The sequence below is a fragment of the Lytechinus variegatus genome, chromosome 2 (assembly GCF_018143015.1).
Source record: "Lytechinus variegatus isolate NC3 chromosome 2, Lvar_3.0, whole genome shotgun sequence".
Lineage (NCBI taxonomy): Eukaryota > Metazoa > Echinodermata > Echinoidea > Temnopleuroida > Toxopneustidae > Lytechinus > Lytechinus variegatus.
In genome coordinates, this window is record NC_054741.1 from 5,370,913 (window position 1) to 5,385,983 (window position 15,071).

General features: G+C 36.8%; 1 protein-coding gene across 1 annotated transcript; it reads left to right on the forward strand.

Annotated features, from left to right (window-relative positions):
• Positions 1 to 528: 528 nt before the first annotated feature.
• LOC121407135 (protein C8orf37-like) lies at positions 529 to 14,758 on the forward strand. The gene is made up of 5 exons (XM_041598071.1): positions 529 to 733; positions 6,067 to 6,145; positions 9,193 to 9,344; positions 11,401 to 11,549; positions 12,615 to 14,758. The coding sequence occupies exons 1-5, from the start codon at positions 597 to 599 to the stop codon at positions 12,719 to 12,721; spliced, it is 624 nt and encodes a 207-aa protein (XP_041454005.1). The 5' UTR covers positions 529 to 596; the 3' UTR covers positions 12,722 to 14,758.
• Positions 14,759 to 15,071: the final 313 nt, after the last annotated feature.

Consider the following 15,071-nt stretch of genomic DNA (forward strand, 5'->3'; position numbering starts at 1 on the left):
TGGTCTTAGTTAAACCTGACTTCAGAATATGGGCCATTGAGAGCGGACAAAAGAAAATTTTCTAGAAAAAAAAAGGTGTGAAGTGGCAGAGGAAGAAAGATTGGTAGATGCATCAGAGAGAGAGAGGTGGGGGGTGCTGCAAAAAGAATTAACAGGGGCCGCGGAATGGTTTTCAAAGTGGGGGGGGCTGACCATGCTAAAAATCACAATTATATGGTAATTTTTACGTTTTTGTACACGGTTTTGGAAAAAAGTGGGGGGCTGAAGCCCCCCCCCCCCCCCCCCGGTTCCACGGCCCCTGATTAATAATAGGAGGATGTACATGCAGGGAAGAGAAGGAGAGTTGATGACTGTTTGAACATATTCCGGAAAACGTGAGGACAAAATTTTCTTTCAAATTTGAATAACAAGTTAGAGGCACCCCCCCCCTGAGCCTACATCCGAGTCCCGGGTCGCGCCGGCCGGCCGCTCAGTAATCGGAAATTTAGAAGGCCGGCCGGCCAGGCCGCGCCACTAGCGCTATCAGCTAAAGCTTAGCTGCCGCACATCGGACTACTCATCATTCACACGCTCATCTAAGCTTTTTTCACCAGAAAATGGATGACGACTTAGATGATCTCCTGAACGAGGTCGAAACCAAGTTCTGTACGAAGTCCCCAGCAAAGTCAGGGTCAGAAGGCAGGGCTATTAGTGCGAATTCAAGACTGAAATCGAAGCCAAAATTGAGCAAAAGGTATGGTATGGGTACATTAATTAGCTTGTGGCTGCCATGGCTACATGATACACTATTTTACGCGGGGAGCTTCGGCGTAGGCTGTAGCTGGCTAGACTGCAATTATGCATGGCTGGCTCGGCGCACGAAAGGGTCTTTTTAAGATCGATCAACACCAAGCCAGGCAAGGACCGTCTTTCGTGTCGCCCATCTTTTTGATGTGCTGCTGTATGCGGGATATTTCTGAAATGTATAGTGAGTGATTGTATTACCGACTGGCCTTGTATTACCGAACGTGCGCATCATATGCGTCAGAAAATAATCAAATACGCTCAAACCTTTGCAACTTCCAAAGGGAACTTAAATAGAAAAATGATGGAAAATTATCAAAAACACAATTTCGAAGTCTTTATATCCTCAAAACAATAAAATATGGTCAAAATAGCTCATCAGTGACTTTGTTGTTTTCCCAACTTTTCCCATAGAAAACACACGTTCGGTAATACGATACCTTTTCAAGTGAACAAAATTTTTCACTTGCGAAGAGGGGTCCAATTGGAAGCTGATGTCGTAAAAATGAAAAACAATTTCGGCAAAATTTCTGCATATTTGTATTTTGTAGGTATTTGTGTATTTATGGTGAAAGTTTGGTGAATTTTATTGGAATAATGTGTTTGATATGATCAAATTCATGAAAAGTGTTCGGTAATACGATCCACTACCATACTATGATAAACAAATAAAATTTGTTAGCTTGCATTGCCATCAAGGCAATTTGTATATTCTTGTCATGATGACATTGATATAATTCTAGGCCTATATCACAAACAAAGAATGATCGAATCAACGATATTGTTTACTTTAATTTAAAGTTTAAATGGATGAATAAAACATGTTTGCAATTGCAGGTATGATGGCCGGGGTGACCATAAATTGCGCACATTTTAAAAATCGCTAATAACGTTATGAAGTTGATTTTCAATCAAAAATTTCTCAGTTCACACAAAGGTAAGAGTTGCATATGCATCCCCCACAAAAATTGAAAATAAAAACATGGAGAAGGCTCAGAATAATATATCTAGCCCTTCTATAGAACATATGATGGGGGAGTAGAAATACGTACCAAATTATGGCTTTATTCCGCCAAATTTTGAGCAGGATCTAGGGCGTGTAATTGTCCATAGACCAGAGCTACCAAGTCTCACGCATTCTCACGCATTTTGGACTCTTGTTCATCCCCTCAAATCTCTGTCTCACGCAACTATCACAGCCTGTTCCCATATACATTGTACACAATGTCTATGATCTCACTCAGATTCACAGAAAATCTCACGCATAGCTGGTCTTTGAACTTGGCATCTCTGATAGACATGATACACATCGGTTTATTTAGTCAGTAAAGGGTCTGTGAGAGTGTGAGTCCAGACAAGTCAAACTATCGGCTGATAATCGTTAAAATACCCCTTCTGGTATCAGTGCTTCTCGCTAGCACAGCAGGAAAGGTCTTGACTGCGGATAAAACGAGATGAGTTCGAGTCCCAACTAAGGTAAGTAACAGTAAAAAATATAGAATAATCTGAAGTGAACGAATCAGAAGTCTCAACAATCTTTTGTTATTTTTGGTGGGGGTGCATATGGAACTCTTTCCCACACAACATTAATCAAAATCATGAATACCAAACGGAAGGCAAGATCCTAAAGTCAAATTCGCTTGACGGAATTATAAAGTAGGTCAAGGGTTCCGCTGCTAGTGGTATCGCAATCTCAAAATTCACGGCAATCGACTAGTGCGTGCTCAGCTGAAAAAGTATGACCTTAATTTGCGCACAATCGTTGTGCAAGGATCTAGAAAAGAAATCAAGCAGACAAAGGTAAGATAATTGTATCACATGGAGGTTAAAATGCCATGAATCCGGTTGGTATCCATGGTATCACATCTTACTTATTTGGAGACCTCCGCTTGCAAACTAGTGAATTATTGATGCTTGTCGAGGTCAAATTTTCTCGGAGCTGACGCAAAAGGTCTTCGAGAAAATTATTGTACTGGGTATAAGTCGCTCTTTCTGTTGGTGGTATCATTTTTTCAAAATATTAATCAGATATCAAGGTATTCGCCCATGCGCGAAGTTAGGTATCGCGCAAATTAAGGTCACACAGTGTGACCTTAATCACACTACCATAATTTACTTAAGATGCGTTTCACTTGGCGCATCATAATAAATGGACAACACGGAATTGACGGTTCTTGCAAAGACCCTTTTGTGCAATCGGCCCTTGGATTTTACTGGGCAGTGCAGGTAGCCATTCTTGCCAGAACTCTGATGACATTCTTGAATGATCTTGTGAAATCAGGTATAGGCCAATGCTCTGGAAACGATTTATTGAATGGAGGTGCTGATGTTAATTTGCAAAGCCCCTCCCCCCCCCAAAAAAGGTTGTCACTAAGAAAAGTTAAAAGATTGAGGCTATTTTGGTTCCAAGATATTTGAAAAGCAAAAAAAAAGAAAGAAAAGGGTTTGTTTCACTACAAAAAAGATGGTCATTTGGGTTATATTTATTTATCACACCTTCAGAATTAGGTGCTGCTTATGGAAAATAATACACGCAGCACCCCCAAGGAAAATCTTAAGGGTGCTTCCACTCACACGTACTATTGAATTGCGAGGTTAGCATGCTTTAGATCTAAGCTAACCTCGCACTGCAAACATGGTTACCCAATGGATTTTTGAGTCGTCAGGTAACATCGCTTCATAACAGGAATGTTTGCCAAAACTTGTTCCGCTACTCACCAGGGCTCATTACGGTGATGGGCTATCCATTTTCAACTTTTTAATTATTTGTTGGTCATAAAAAGTGCATATAAAAATGAGCATACCTCGGCCTGGGAAGTGGCTTAGCATGTCTCTTCCACGAAAATAATAATAGTAATGATAATTGGATTTATAAAGCGCTTCTTGCCAGAGGATAAAAGCGCTGCTATTATTACACCGGCTTTAGCTCGAGCTACCATCACCGGCGCTGTGCATGCAAGGAATTACTCCTGCCGGGTACCCATTCACCTCACCTGGGTCGAGTGCAGCACAGTGTGGATAAATTTCTTGCTGAAGGAAATAAGCCATGGTTATGATTCAAACCCACGACCCTCTGTTTCAAAGGCGAGAGTCAGAACCATTAGACCACGACGCACCCAAATAAAAGGGATGGTTGTTTGGTGGTTGTTGTTGTTGTTTTAGCTTATACGGCGCATGTCATTCAGTGCTAATACATTTTGTAACCTGAATTGAGCTTGTCAGTATTTCATTTAAATTCATTGTATGCGCACATCCTATGATTGATTGATGAAATATGGACACCAATAAATGCAATTACTTCAAAAAAGATACTTTTAGATTATTATTGCTGACGATAAAACTGTTTGGAAAATATTCAAAGCGACACATGAAACAAAAAATTCTACATTCCTTGAATGAAGCCAGCAGGGAGCTACCGTTTGTCATCAAAAGTTCTACCAAAGTCTATACAATAAAAAGATTGGACACTTTGCATCGATTTACATGTAAAATAATTCAAGTGCTTAGTCTCTCCTTAGTAGTATCTTTAATATGAATATGAATCGCGCTCCCTCTTAAGATGAAATCTTCGGGAAATGCGAGTAAACTCCATAGTTCATCAACGAGAAGAGAAATCAGCGCTTAAATGTATTTTAGGAAAATTAGTGGAAATTTGATTCATATCGTTTGATAAGTTTTGTAGATTAATGTTATTTTACCGGTAGTTAAAATCTAAGAAGTCTATTCTTAAATTCGTGCAATTGTTGTCCCATGCAATTGTTGTATGTGCATTGCCTGTGATTTTCCTGTGCCAGCAGCATGTAATGCACCGATGGGTGGGGTGCTTCAGCAACCCCGCTTCCCAGGGCCATGGTATAGGCTGTATAGAATGGTTGAAACTACCCCTTATAGACCACCTAATTTTCTAAGCATTGTATCTGTGAAAATACTTATCAGTTTTAGCTAGTTTTCGTCTCATTTGTGCAGAAAATTGAGCAGAACAACGAATGCAACGATTTAACATTTGCTCTTTTGTACCCTTCTTTTGAGACCGACCACCCGTGATTCACTAAGTTTAAGGCCGATTTTTGTCAAGGTGGCAAAATATTTTGACTCTTCCAAATCAGTTCTACATGTATGATGTCAACATGATTGTCTCAGTATTTCCACTGCGAGCTCCGGTGCATGATTCGACGATTGACGACGGATATTTGTTCTAAAGCCGTTTTCTCTCGGATTCTTACATGAACAACTGTTTGGGTCTGGTCAATACAATTTTTATGAATTCTACCAAAATTTACCTTTTTATCCTTCTTTTTCTCTCGTAAAATCGATTCTTACTGTTTCTATGGACACTGCGCCTACACTCCTGCGTGTATCGTGCAACGTGGTTGGTTTCAATAGAGGTGGTCTATATGAAAGAAAGGGGGCAAAAAAATCTAACTTGATCCATGTATCACTCCCAAAAGCCCAAGGGCAATCCACCTAGCTGACACTCAGCAAAAATTGAACAACATTAACAATTAGGCTTATCGAATTGATGGCTGATGTTGCCTAATACTAGTCTCTCTCTCAATCCGGCTCAGCTGAGCTGAGTTGATCTGACAATTTTGTCTCACCTGTGAAGCAGAGTGAGACTATAGGCGCTGATTTTCCGACGGTGGCGGCGTCAACACCGAATCGTAACCGAAGGTAAAGTTTTTGAAAGGACAGCATAACTCAAGAAGTATATGGACCTAGTTCATGAAACTTGGCCATAGGGTAAATCAAGGTCAAAGGTCATTTAATGTCAGTGAACTTTGGCCAAGTTGGGGGTATTTGTTGAATTACCATCATAACTTTGAAAGTTGATGGATCTGATTTATGAAACTTCTACGTAAGAGTAATAAAGTATCACTGACAAGTCTTAGGTCGCATGATCAAGGTCAAATGTTATTTATTGTCAATGAACATAGTATTGTATCATTATATGAATGGTGTTTTTTGTGAATAATTATTGTATAGTAGTTTTCAAAGTCGGCACTGCTGCTATATTGAATCGCGCATTGCAGGTGACACTGCCAGAGGCGCTGCACTTGTTAAGAACCAAAATCCATTCATTGCCAATCATGCAATTCCAATGGCAATGCTACATGTCTTTTGATATCAAAGACTCCTAACTCACTTATTTATGCACTAGCATGACGACATCTACATTTGATTTTCTAATTTTTTCTTAAACCTATAATTGCTATTGTTCTTTCTCTTACCATATCATAATTATTTTCTTTCTTTCCTCATTTTGTCTTTCAAATGTACTACTAGTGCTACTGCTAATGGATCAAAGGAGAAGGATGAGCTAGATTCTATCATTGATGACATCATAGATGTACCGGAGCCTTTGGTAAGACAGAAACTTAAAGATTGAGCCGGAGGGGGAGAGTAAGAATTAATTTGTCCAATACATGAATAAACAAAACCTATTTTTTTAAAATGCAATTCTCCACTATGTTCACTTCAAGTTTTTGTTTTGGTTGTAGATGGGTGTGTTTAGGTGTCTTTGATTTAAAGCAAAGTGAATTTTTAATAGCTTGGCATTGATTAGAAATGCACTTTGAAAAAAAGATAAATTATTACGCAAAAGTTTTATATTTGCCTATGATTAAAAGTAAATTGGCATTGATTAGAAATGCACTTTGAAAAAAAGATAAATTATTACGCAAAAGTTTTATATTTGCCTATGATTAAATTAAAAGTAAATTGTGAGAAAGTGGAAATCACTGATGTGAGAAGCTAGAATTAGCCCTATTTGTCTTGTATAATTATTTTATATATTTTCCTGTATTTGTATTGTCTCTAAAGGTCATTACTTTCAGGTTGCAATTTTATTTTAAGTAGTCTTCTTTTCTGTATTGATGGTTTTTGTTGTTCATTTTGATTCTGTAATTGTTCTGATGTTTATTTTTTGGTGTATTTATTTATGGTGACTTTATGCATAGCACAGAATGTTATTTTACCTTTTTTTTGCTTTTGTTGCTTTCATTACATATTGAAAAATAATTCGAATCGAATTAAATCAGTTGCTGTTCATTTGATATACATACATGTATACACAACAAAAGAAGTAAGTCCCCCCTAAATCAAATTGCTGTAACTTTTGAACGGAATTATTTTGCGATATGACATTTCGTAGGTGGTTTTCTACACTCATTAGGCAACTCCTGAGGAAATATGAGATTGATCGGTTGAGTCATGCATGAGTAATCAAAGATTGAATTAAAAATGACCATTTTTGAAAGTCACAAGAGTCATGTTTCAGATTGTGCAAATACAATGTTGGACAAAAGCTGTTTTTTAGGTGAATTTTATGGTGTTACACTGGTTTGCTATCCATCATTTAGCCACTCCACACACAATTTTGATATCGTATGTTCATGGTTGAGTGAGCACATTATATTGCAGGGGCCGCGGAAGCGGGGGGAGGGGGTTCAGCCCCCCCCCACTTTTTCAAAAAGCATGTACAAAAATGTAAAAATTACCGTATGATTTTTTGCATGGTCAGCCCCTAGCCTCCAACTTTTGGCTCAGCTCCCCCCTCCCCACTTTGAAAACTGTTCCGCGGCCCCTGTATTGTGACGTATCATCATAGGGGGTTATTGTAGTATCCCTTACAACTTGCTACACGTACATGTAGATCATGTTAAAATTTGAAAATGTTGGTGGCTCCCCCGATTATAGGCCCCTCCCCCATTTTAAAATTCTGGGTCCACCACTAATTTGCCCATAAATTAAACTGATCATGAGAAATTGTTACGAAAATAATACATTTATGCCGTATAAAGAGTATTCATTCCTAAGTTTTCGAATGTGCTCGCTCAACCATGAAAATGTTTTAAGTTCGGAAAGTGTGTGGTGATAGAAATGATGGATGATAAAACAAAAACATTTGAAACCGAATTTGCCCTCAATATTCACTTTATTATCCTTTAAAATGAGTCTGTGACATTGAAAATACCAATTTTCCCACTTTGATGCGTGCTCACTCATCCATGAATAAACATATCGATTTCATTTTTGCACAGAATTCTGCCCATAGGTTGATAAACATTACTGCCAAATGACATTGCTAAAGACAGCCTTGAAAAAAAGTTCCACCGTATTGAATGAGGGGTTACTTATTCTTAAACATATGCACTCATAATGTACACACGTCTATGAGAGAAGAAGTCAAAAGTTCCACAAATATGAAATGAGGGTTTGTTCATGGACGGTTTTTGCTACTTCTGCCAACAGTTATTTCATGAAACTTCGCACATGGCTTCAGAGTAACACTATCCAAAAGGCACGCACACCAAAATAACCATTCAATACGGCACAGAGTGGGGCCAGTTAAGGCTTTGAACTTTCTTCTCATTTGCATAATTTTTTAATATTGCGTGCTCACTGATGCATTAAACATCGGTATTTTCATAAAAATAAAATCAAATGAACTATGCAAGGAGGCTTTTAACAGATATCCATAGTTACGAATTGCATTTTTTCCAAGAATGTAAAAAAGAGAGCATCACATTCATCACATGTTCATTCAAGTGGGAATGTTTAATTAAATGCCTTTGAATCATTGAAGCATGTTAAATGGTCGTGAGCATAACGAAAAAGTTGAGAAAAGATCATTTTGAGTTACCAAAATGAAACAGTACTTGCCTATGATATTTGAAAATCGTATTTTTTGTTTTGAATAAATGTTCATTGAACCGTGAAACGATGAATATTGTTGAAGATACTCTTCCCAAAAATAATTGTCATCATATTCTTTCATTCTTACTGATATACATGTAAATGTGTAAAAAATCCAATTATTGCCAATTTGGACTTGTGTTTATTCAACCGTGAAATTCGGCCAAAAAAGTTGTAGCGTACTTTAGAAAGTACCTTTTACAAGCCTTCTGACTATTTTTCATGATAAGAATGTGGAATTAGTTCCAGTAAAATGGAATCAAAGTCATGATATTTCACTTGTGACTTTTGAAAAGTGACATTTTTGCCTTCTGACGGTGCTCACTGAAGCATGACGCAAAATAAGTCCACAACATTTACTCAGAGTTTAGCTTATAAAATTACCTACACGCTCATGTAAGAATATACTAAAAACTTGCATTGGTTCGGAAATTATTGATGTTTGTTTAAGGGGGGGACTTACTTTTTTTGTTGTGTATATTTATCCCTTTTTCAGATAAAATTACAGGAAGCTTTTGTTACATGATTGAAGTTTGTCTTTAATCGCTTGAATATAACCAACAAAAATGGGAAATTTCTAGTACAAATGAAATTTGCTTCAAATCAACAACAGAACTCGACCGACACTTTATTTTCTTTGTTTTGCATTATGTTTCATCGTCAAAATGAAAGGTGTTTGATTCTAAGAAGTATGTATTATGCATTATCCAATAGGAGACCATTTCACATCGATCCGGACCGCCATCCCAATCTTCCTCTTCTAAATCAGGTGGTGTGAATGGGGTATCTTCAGAGAGGAGATGCTTTCCAGTATACCTAGGTGGTAGTTCAATAGCAATGGGTGTGGGATCTACAGTTGTACAGAAGTAAGTATACTTCCTAAGACTTCCTAAGAATTCCTTGTTGATAATAAAACTATTCGGGATATACATGTATATAAGGAAATCCAAGGATGTACTATAAATAAGGAAAATATTAAATTAGTGAAAATTTTACATTTTCACTGATTTGAGAGAGTGTTGTTTAAAGAAATTATTTAAAGGTTTGTGTCCCTTCTGTCCTTTCCATATATTTGAACCCATTTGTGTTATGTAGGAAACATTGTATGTGGGAATGTTTTTCTCTCTCTCTCTCTCTCTTTTGAATCTTGAGGGGAGTAAAGGGGGGGGGTAGATAACCCCTTAAAAAAAGAGTAGGGGAGACCGGGGTTAGTTAGAACATGAGGTAAGTTGAAACATCGTAATTTTCTTTAACGCCTATAAAATAAATTTATTCTATACTGCCCTGAATTTATTGCAATAATAATTCCACACTTGTATTATTGATAAATTGAGGGCAATATTGCATAAATTTATTTTACAGGCTTTAAAGAAAATTACAATTTTTCAACTTACCCCATGTTCCAACTAACCCCGGTCTCCCCTACCGTGTACAAAACTACCAGTGTGTAGAAAATTGCCAAGACAAATTTTCAGAAGTATTAACTATAATTATTTTTTCTGAAATGGCTGTATCAACCTAGTTTATTGCATAATTCATGTAAGGTTTTATCTCTGTTCTTTTTTTTTCTTTTTAAAGTTCTTTAAAATGACTGACACTTGTTTCTTTGGGTTAATGAGGATGAGATTCTCTCCTGGGTATTCCCTTGTATTGTATTAGTAATTCCTAGTTCCCAGTTGAGTCATTAACGTCCAATGTTAAGTTTTGGCCAAGACCCAAGGGAGCTAATTACAGAAGCATAATTCTAGCATTTTAGACTAATCATATCTGCAAAGAAATGTTTTCATTCAGATCTGATAAAGATCATATTACTTTGGTTTGTATATTGTGTGGCTGAGTGTGTATGTTTTTGTGTTGGTGGGAGGAGGTGGGGGTGTTGGTCCAACCTTCTAGCATAATACTGTATATTTCTTATTCTGTGAATCCATTCAGGGCCTTTTTTTGTTTATTTACGATCCATTTGTTTTTTTGTAATGCTTTTTGTCAATATGGGGTAAAGGAGATCATATACCTTTCTTTCCCTTTAACCGATCTCCTTCCTGTGTGTGTGAGGGGTACTTGTCATCACTTGTTCTAATAACAGATGGTTTGATATCCAGATCATCCAGTACCACAATGGCTAACCTATTTGATATTTCATCAATATACATGTAATCCAGTTTGACACCCATGCTCAACTATTTTTTTGAATGACATATGGTCAAAAATTGCAAATTTGATCACTTTTCATAATTAGTTTTTCCATATCATTAAACTGAGTGGTATCTTATCAGCAGTTGTAAGCAGAAAGAACATAATAGTTTGGTAATGTGTAGTGATCGGTTATTGAGCAAACAAGTTAGAGATGAAATTGAATGAGATAATGAGATCATGAGACCAAATGCAGTATTATAGAGCATCTCAAATAAAAGTAGAACCTGTTCCAGAGGTAGATGGCAATCATCAGATAAGTTTTTATTACAGATTTGACATTAATAGTATAATCTCTCTCTCTCTACATATCTCTCTTTATTTGAGCACAAATACTTTATGAATCATTTGGACATGGTAGATTACAAACAGTAAAAACTGAAGGCTTTCAGAAGCAATTTGTTTGACAGAAACTTGTCTTTAAATTTGTAAAGAAGCATGAACAAAAAACACAAGAAATTAACGTTCTGCACAACTTTATGTTGACTTTATTTTTCCTTTTTTTGTTCCTCATATACGTGTGAAATATTCAAATCATGTAAGAGTAGTTTTCAGAATAAAGAAGAAAACCTCATAAATCATTTGCCCGAGCTGGAAAGCATAACTCAAATTCCTTATCTCCTTTTTTGAGACACTAGACAAAAAGGACATTAGACCTACATGTAATGTCAGGTCAACATGATGCAAGACAGGTGAGAAATTAATTCATCTCTATTTTCCTTGTGATTCCAGAGCCTGTGATCAGCTGCGATGTACCTCCTGTGATTTCAAAATAGTGTTTTATGATGATTATGAATGGGACCAAAGCTGCAATTATCTCTTCTTCAGGAATAATGTTCCAGACTTCCAGAAACTGCGTGCAAAACTCAGAAAAAAGAAAGGTTAGTATCGCCAATTTTTTTCAGGAATACTTACCATAGTTAATATTGCAGACATAATGAATTCTTTTTTTTTAGGGCAAGGCCAGTGTTCTAACAGGTTGCATATGTTTAATGTTACAGCACAAGTGAGAAAATGAAAAATCTCCAGTCAATGAGAGTGGCTTTGATGGGCCAGTCAAAAGAACTTCCATAGCCATCTACGACCATGGCCCTAGATAAATTGAAGCCCTGCTAATGTTTAGCCATAGATGGATAGTACTTAGTTTTTTACACATATCTCATTTCTTTTCTACTACATCGCATTTGATAGAAGGGTCATAAAGTTCATTTGCCAGAAGAAGGCTGATCATGAATTTACAGGAATTCATATTACCTCCATAATCACTTGCATTTTAGCAAAATATCATTTTTTGGGGTGATATTCAATGTTATCTTTTCATGACAGTTCCTTCAATGTCAACTGTTTTTTGTCTCACCTGCATAGCAGTCTGAGACTATAGGCGCCGCTTTTCCGACGACGGCGGCGTCGTCAACACCAAATCTTAACCGAAGGTTAAGTTTTTGAAATGACAGCGTAACTTAGAAAGTATATGGACCTAGATCATGAAACTTGGCCATAACGTTAATCCAGTATTACTGAACATGAGTTTCATGTCACATGACCAAGGTCAAAGGTCATTTAGGGTCAATGAACTTTGACCATGTTGGGGGAATTAACATGAAAATCGTGACCTAAGGTTAACTTTTTGAAATGTCATCATAACTTAGAAAATATATGGACCTAGTTCATGAAACTTGGTCATAAGGTTAATCAAGTATTACTGAACATCCTGCATGAGTTACCATCATATCTCTGCAAGTTTATTGGTCTAGTTCATAAAACGTGGACATAAGAGTAACCATGTATCACTGAACATCTTGTGCGAGTTAGAGTAGTATTCAAAGTCAGCACTGTTGCTATATTGAATCACGTGATGCAGGTGAGACGGCAAGAGGCTTTCCACTTGTTTTTTAATCTTGTGTTTGTTTTGATTAATTTTTTTTATCTGCTTTTTTGTTTAACAGGTTGTAGAGCATATGCATGCCAGTGCTGCTGGAGGTCAATCAGAACTCTAACAAATCTTAGCGAGGATCATGATCTCAAATGGGTTTGTGGGAAGCATGTCAGGTGACCTCTGATGCCATTGTCCAGGTAGAGGGGGCATTAGATTGTGGCATTAAATATTAATGAAATGGTTATCACAGAGAGAGAGAGAGAGTGAGAGAGACAGAGAGTTTGAGTGTAGGAAATTTGGTATAAGCTTATTACACTTGACTATAATTAGTAAAGAGAGATAGATGTTTTTTTATAGCTAAAAACAAAACATTGCTAAGCCTCATGCCTCAAGAATTCTATGTCAAAGAAGTAACACATGCATTTATTTTGATAACTTTAACAGTTTTTGTGTTGATATTCTGGGGGGTGTTTCACAAAGATTTAAGTATGATTTAGGGTCGCACTTAAGTGCAGTCGCATACATGATATGCGACGCGCAATCATGTTGATCAATATGCAGTAGTGGGCTCCCCTCGGCATGATCTGACCAATGCAGTCATGCCTTTACTTCCGCACAAAACTCTGCATTTAATTACGATTCAAAGTCACACTTAATTCTTAGTGAAAACCCCCCCTGGTCAGATAGGCTAGGGGAATGAAGCAATAAATATTGCCTTTCCCATTTCAATTGTGGGCATTGAAACATATCAGACATTGTTTGCAGGATGTGAAATATCCTATGGACATTGACTATTGCTAGAGGCTTATATCACCCTGTATGTAAATGTGAAGTGTTTTGACAAATGATCATATTCTAGCAATTAATGGTTTTCATCATTCAGGAATCCTATTTTTCCATATCTCTAGAGGTGACAGAGAAAAAGAATGTATTGTTAATGGGCAAGTATACCCCAGTCAAAAGTTGATTCAAATAAAGAGAGAAAGCAAACTAGCATAATACTGAAAATTTCATCAAAATTGGATGTAAAGTAAGAAAGTTATAACATTTTGGATAAAGCTTTGATTAATTTTACAAAGTCATATGCTTCTCCTGGTCGGTATACAAATGAGGGGATTGATGACATCACCCACTCACCATTTCTCTTGTAAAAAATATCAAGAATAATTTTTCCTCATAATGTAAAACAAGGTTTGCCACCTTGATTAAGTGGGATTGCCAATGTGGCAACCTATGATGATTCATAAAGATGTTTTCTTGCTGTCAAACCTATATTTTGTATAATAAGTACAAAAGAAAAAGTGAGTGATATCAACACTCACATTTGCTTATCAGTGTGTTGTGCATATAACTGTTCTGTGAAAAATAAAGGAATCTTTTAGCATTTTTATTTTACATCCAATTTCAATGAATTTTCAGTATTCTTGTTTGATTTTTCTATTATTATTTGAATCCATTTTTATTGGTGTGAGAAGGGTGGGAAGTGGGTTTGAGATAAATGATTGGGATAGAGGTATGAAATTTACAAACTGAGAGGGGAAAGAATGATATTTGTACAGTTCTCAAGCTGAATTTTTTAATTATTAATCTTAGTAATGCACTTTTTTCTTGATCACTTTCATAAATGTTTTTTTTTCAATTTGAATAATTTTTATTTTGAAGAAAACTTGTTAATTTGGTAGAAAAGAGACAATAACCAAAAATTATAAAAGGGCACCAGCGTAACCAGCATCAACTATGACAAAGATATGTATGGGGCCCATGCACAAGCATAAATATTGTCCCCAGACAATTTGGCCCATGAAATGCTTTGTAGGATCTGATGCTGGATACATGCCTGAAGGGGGTATGTTTTAGAAGAAGAAACATTCCCCTTTTCATCCTTTTTGGTGGGTTTTATGTTCCCAAGATTCAAGAAGGTGCTGTTGCACAAGTGAACGTGCTACGGACGGCAACAGCTGCCCGTTGACACCAATGTTATGTGATGCCGATGCCATGTTTTTTATGCTAGAATTTTGATCTTTCTCAGTTCACTTTGGCTGTTGTTAAAAAATTGTGGCAGGTTGGCTCCGCCTCTGTGTGAAGTGATGTCAGTAGATGTTTGGGCCATGGCCGATGTTGATGATCTTCGTAATGAAGATGGCAGCAAGTACAGCACGTACAGGTAACAAAATTTGTCCAGCGTTGCCCTCTTGAATCCTGGGAGCGTATACGTTTAACCAGAAAAAAATTAACTTTTCTGATGTGTACGGCTGTATGCCACCCCCTCCCCCTTGATTTATTTTTAGCCAAAGGGTACTGGTATTTGAACATTAAAAAGGCACATAGGTATGCTGCAAAGTATTGTCCATGTTCCATTCATAAGACCTTATATTGCATATGTATGTTTCTTAAGTGAAATCATTACATGAATGTCACAATAAGTTTTAGAATTACCTCAACGTGTTCATTGTTGTAAAATTTTAATAATAAATAATAATACATTGCTTGTATAGTGCATATCACTACCCATGGGCATCTCTAAAGC

Coding starts and splice junctions, on each gene's coding strand:
- LOC121407135 (XM_041598071.1), top strand. CDS start 597: ATGGATGACGACTTAGATGATCTCCTGAACGAGGTCGAAACCAAGTTC. Junction 734..6,066: donor AAGCCAAAATTGAGCAAAAG/GTATGGTATGGG, acceptor ATGTACTACTAG/TGCTACTGCTAATGGATCAA. Junction 6,146..9,192: donor TAGATGTACCGGAGCCTTTG/GTAAGACAGAAA, acceptor ATTATCCAATAG/GAGACCATTTCACATCGATC.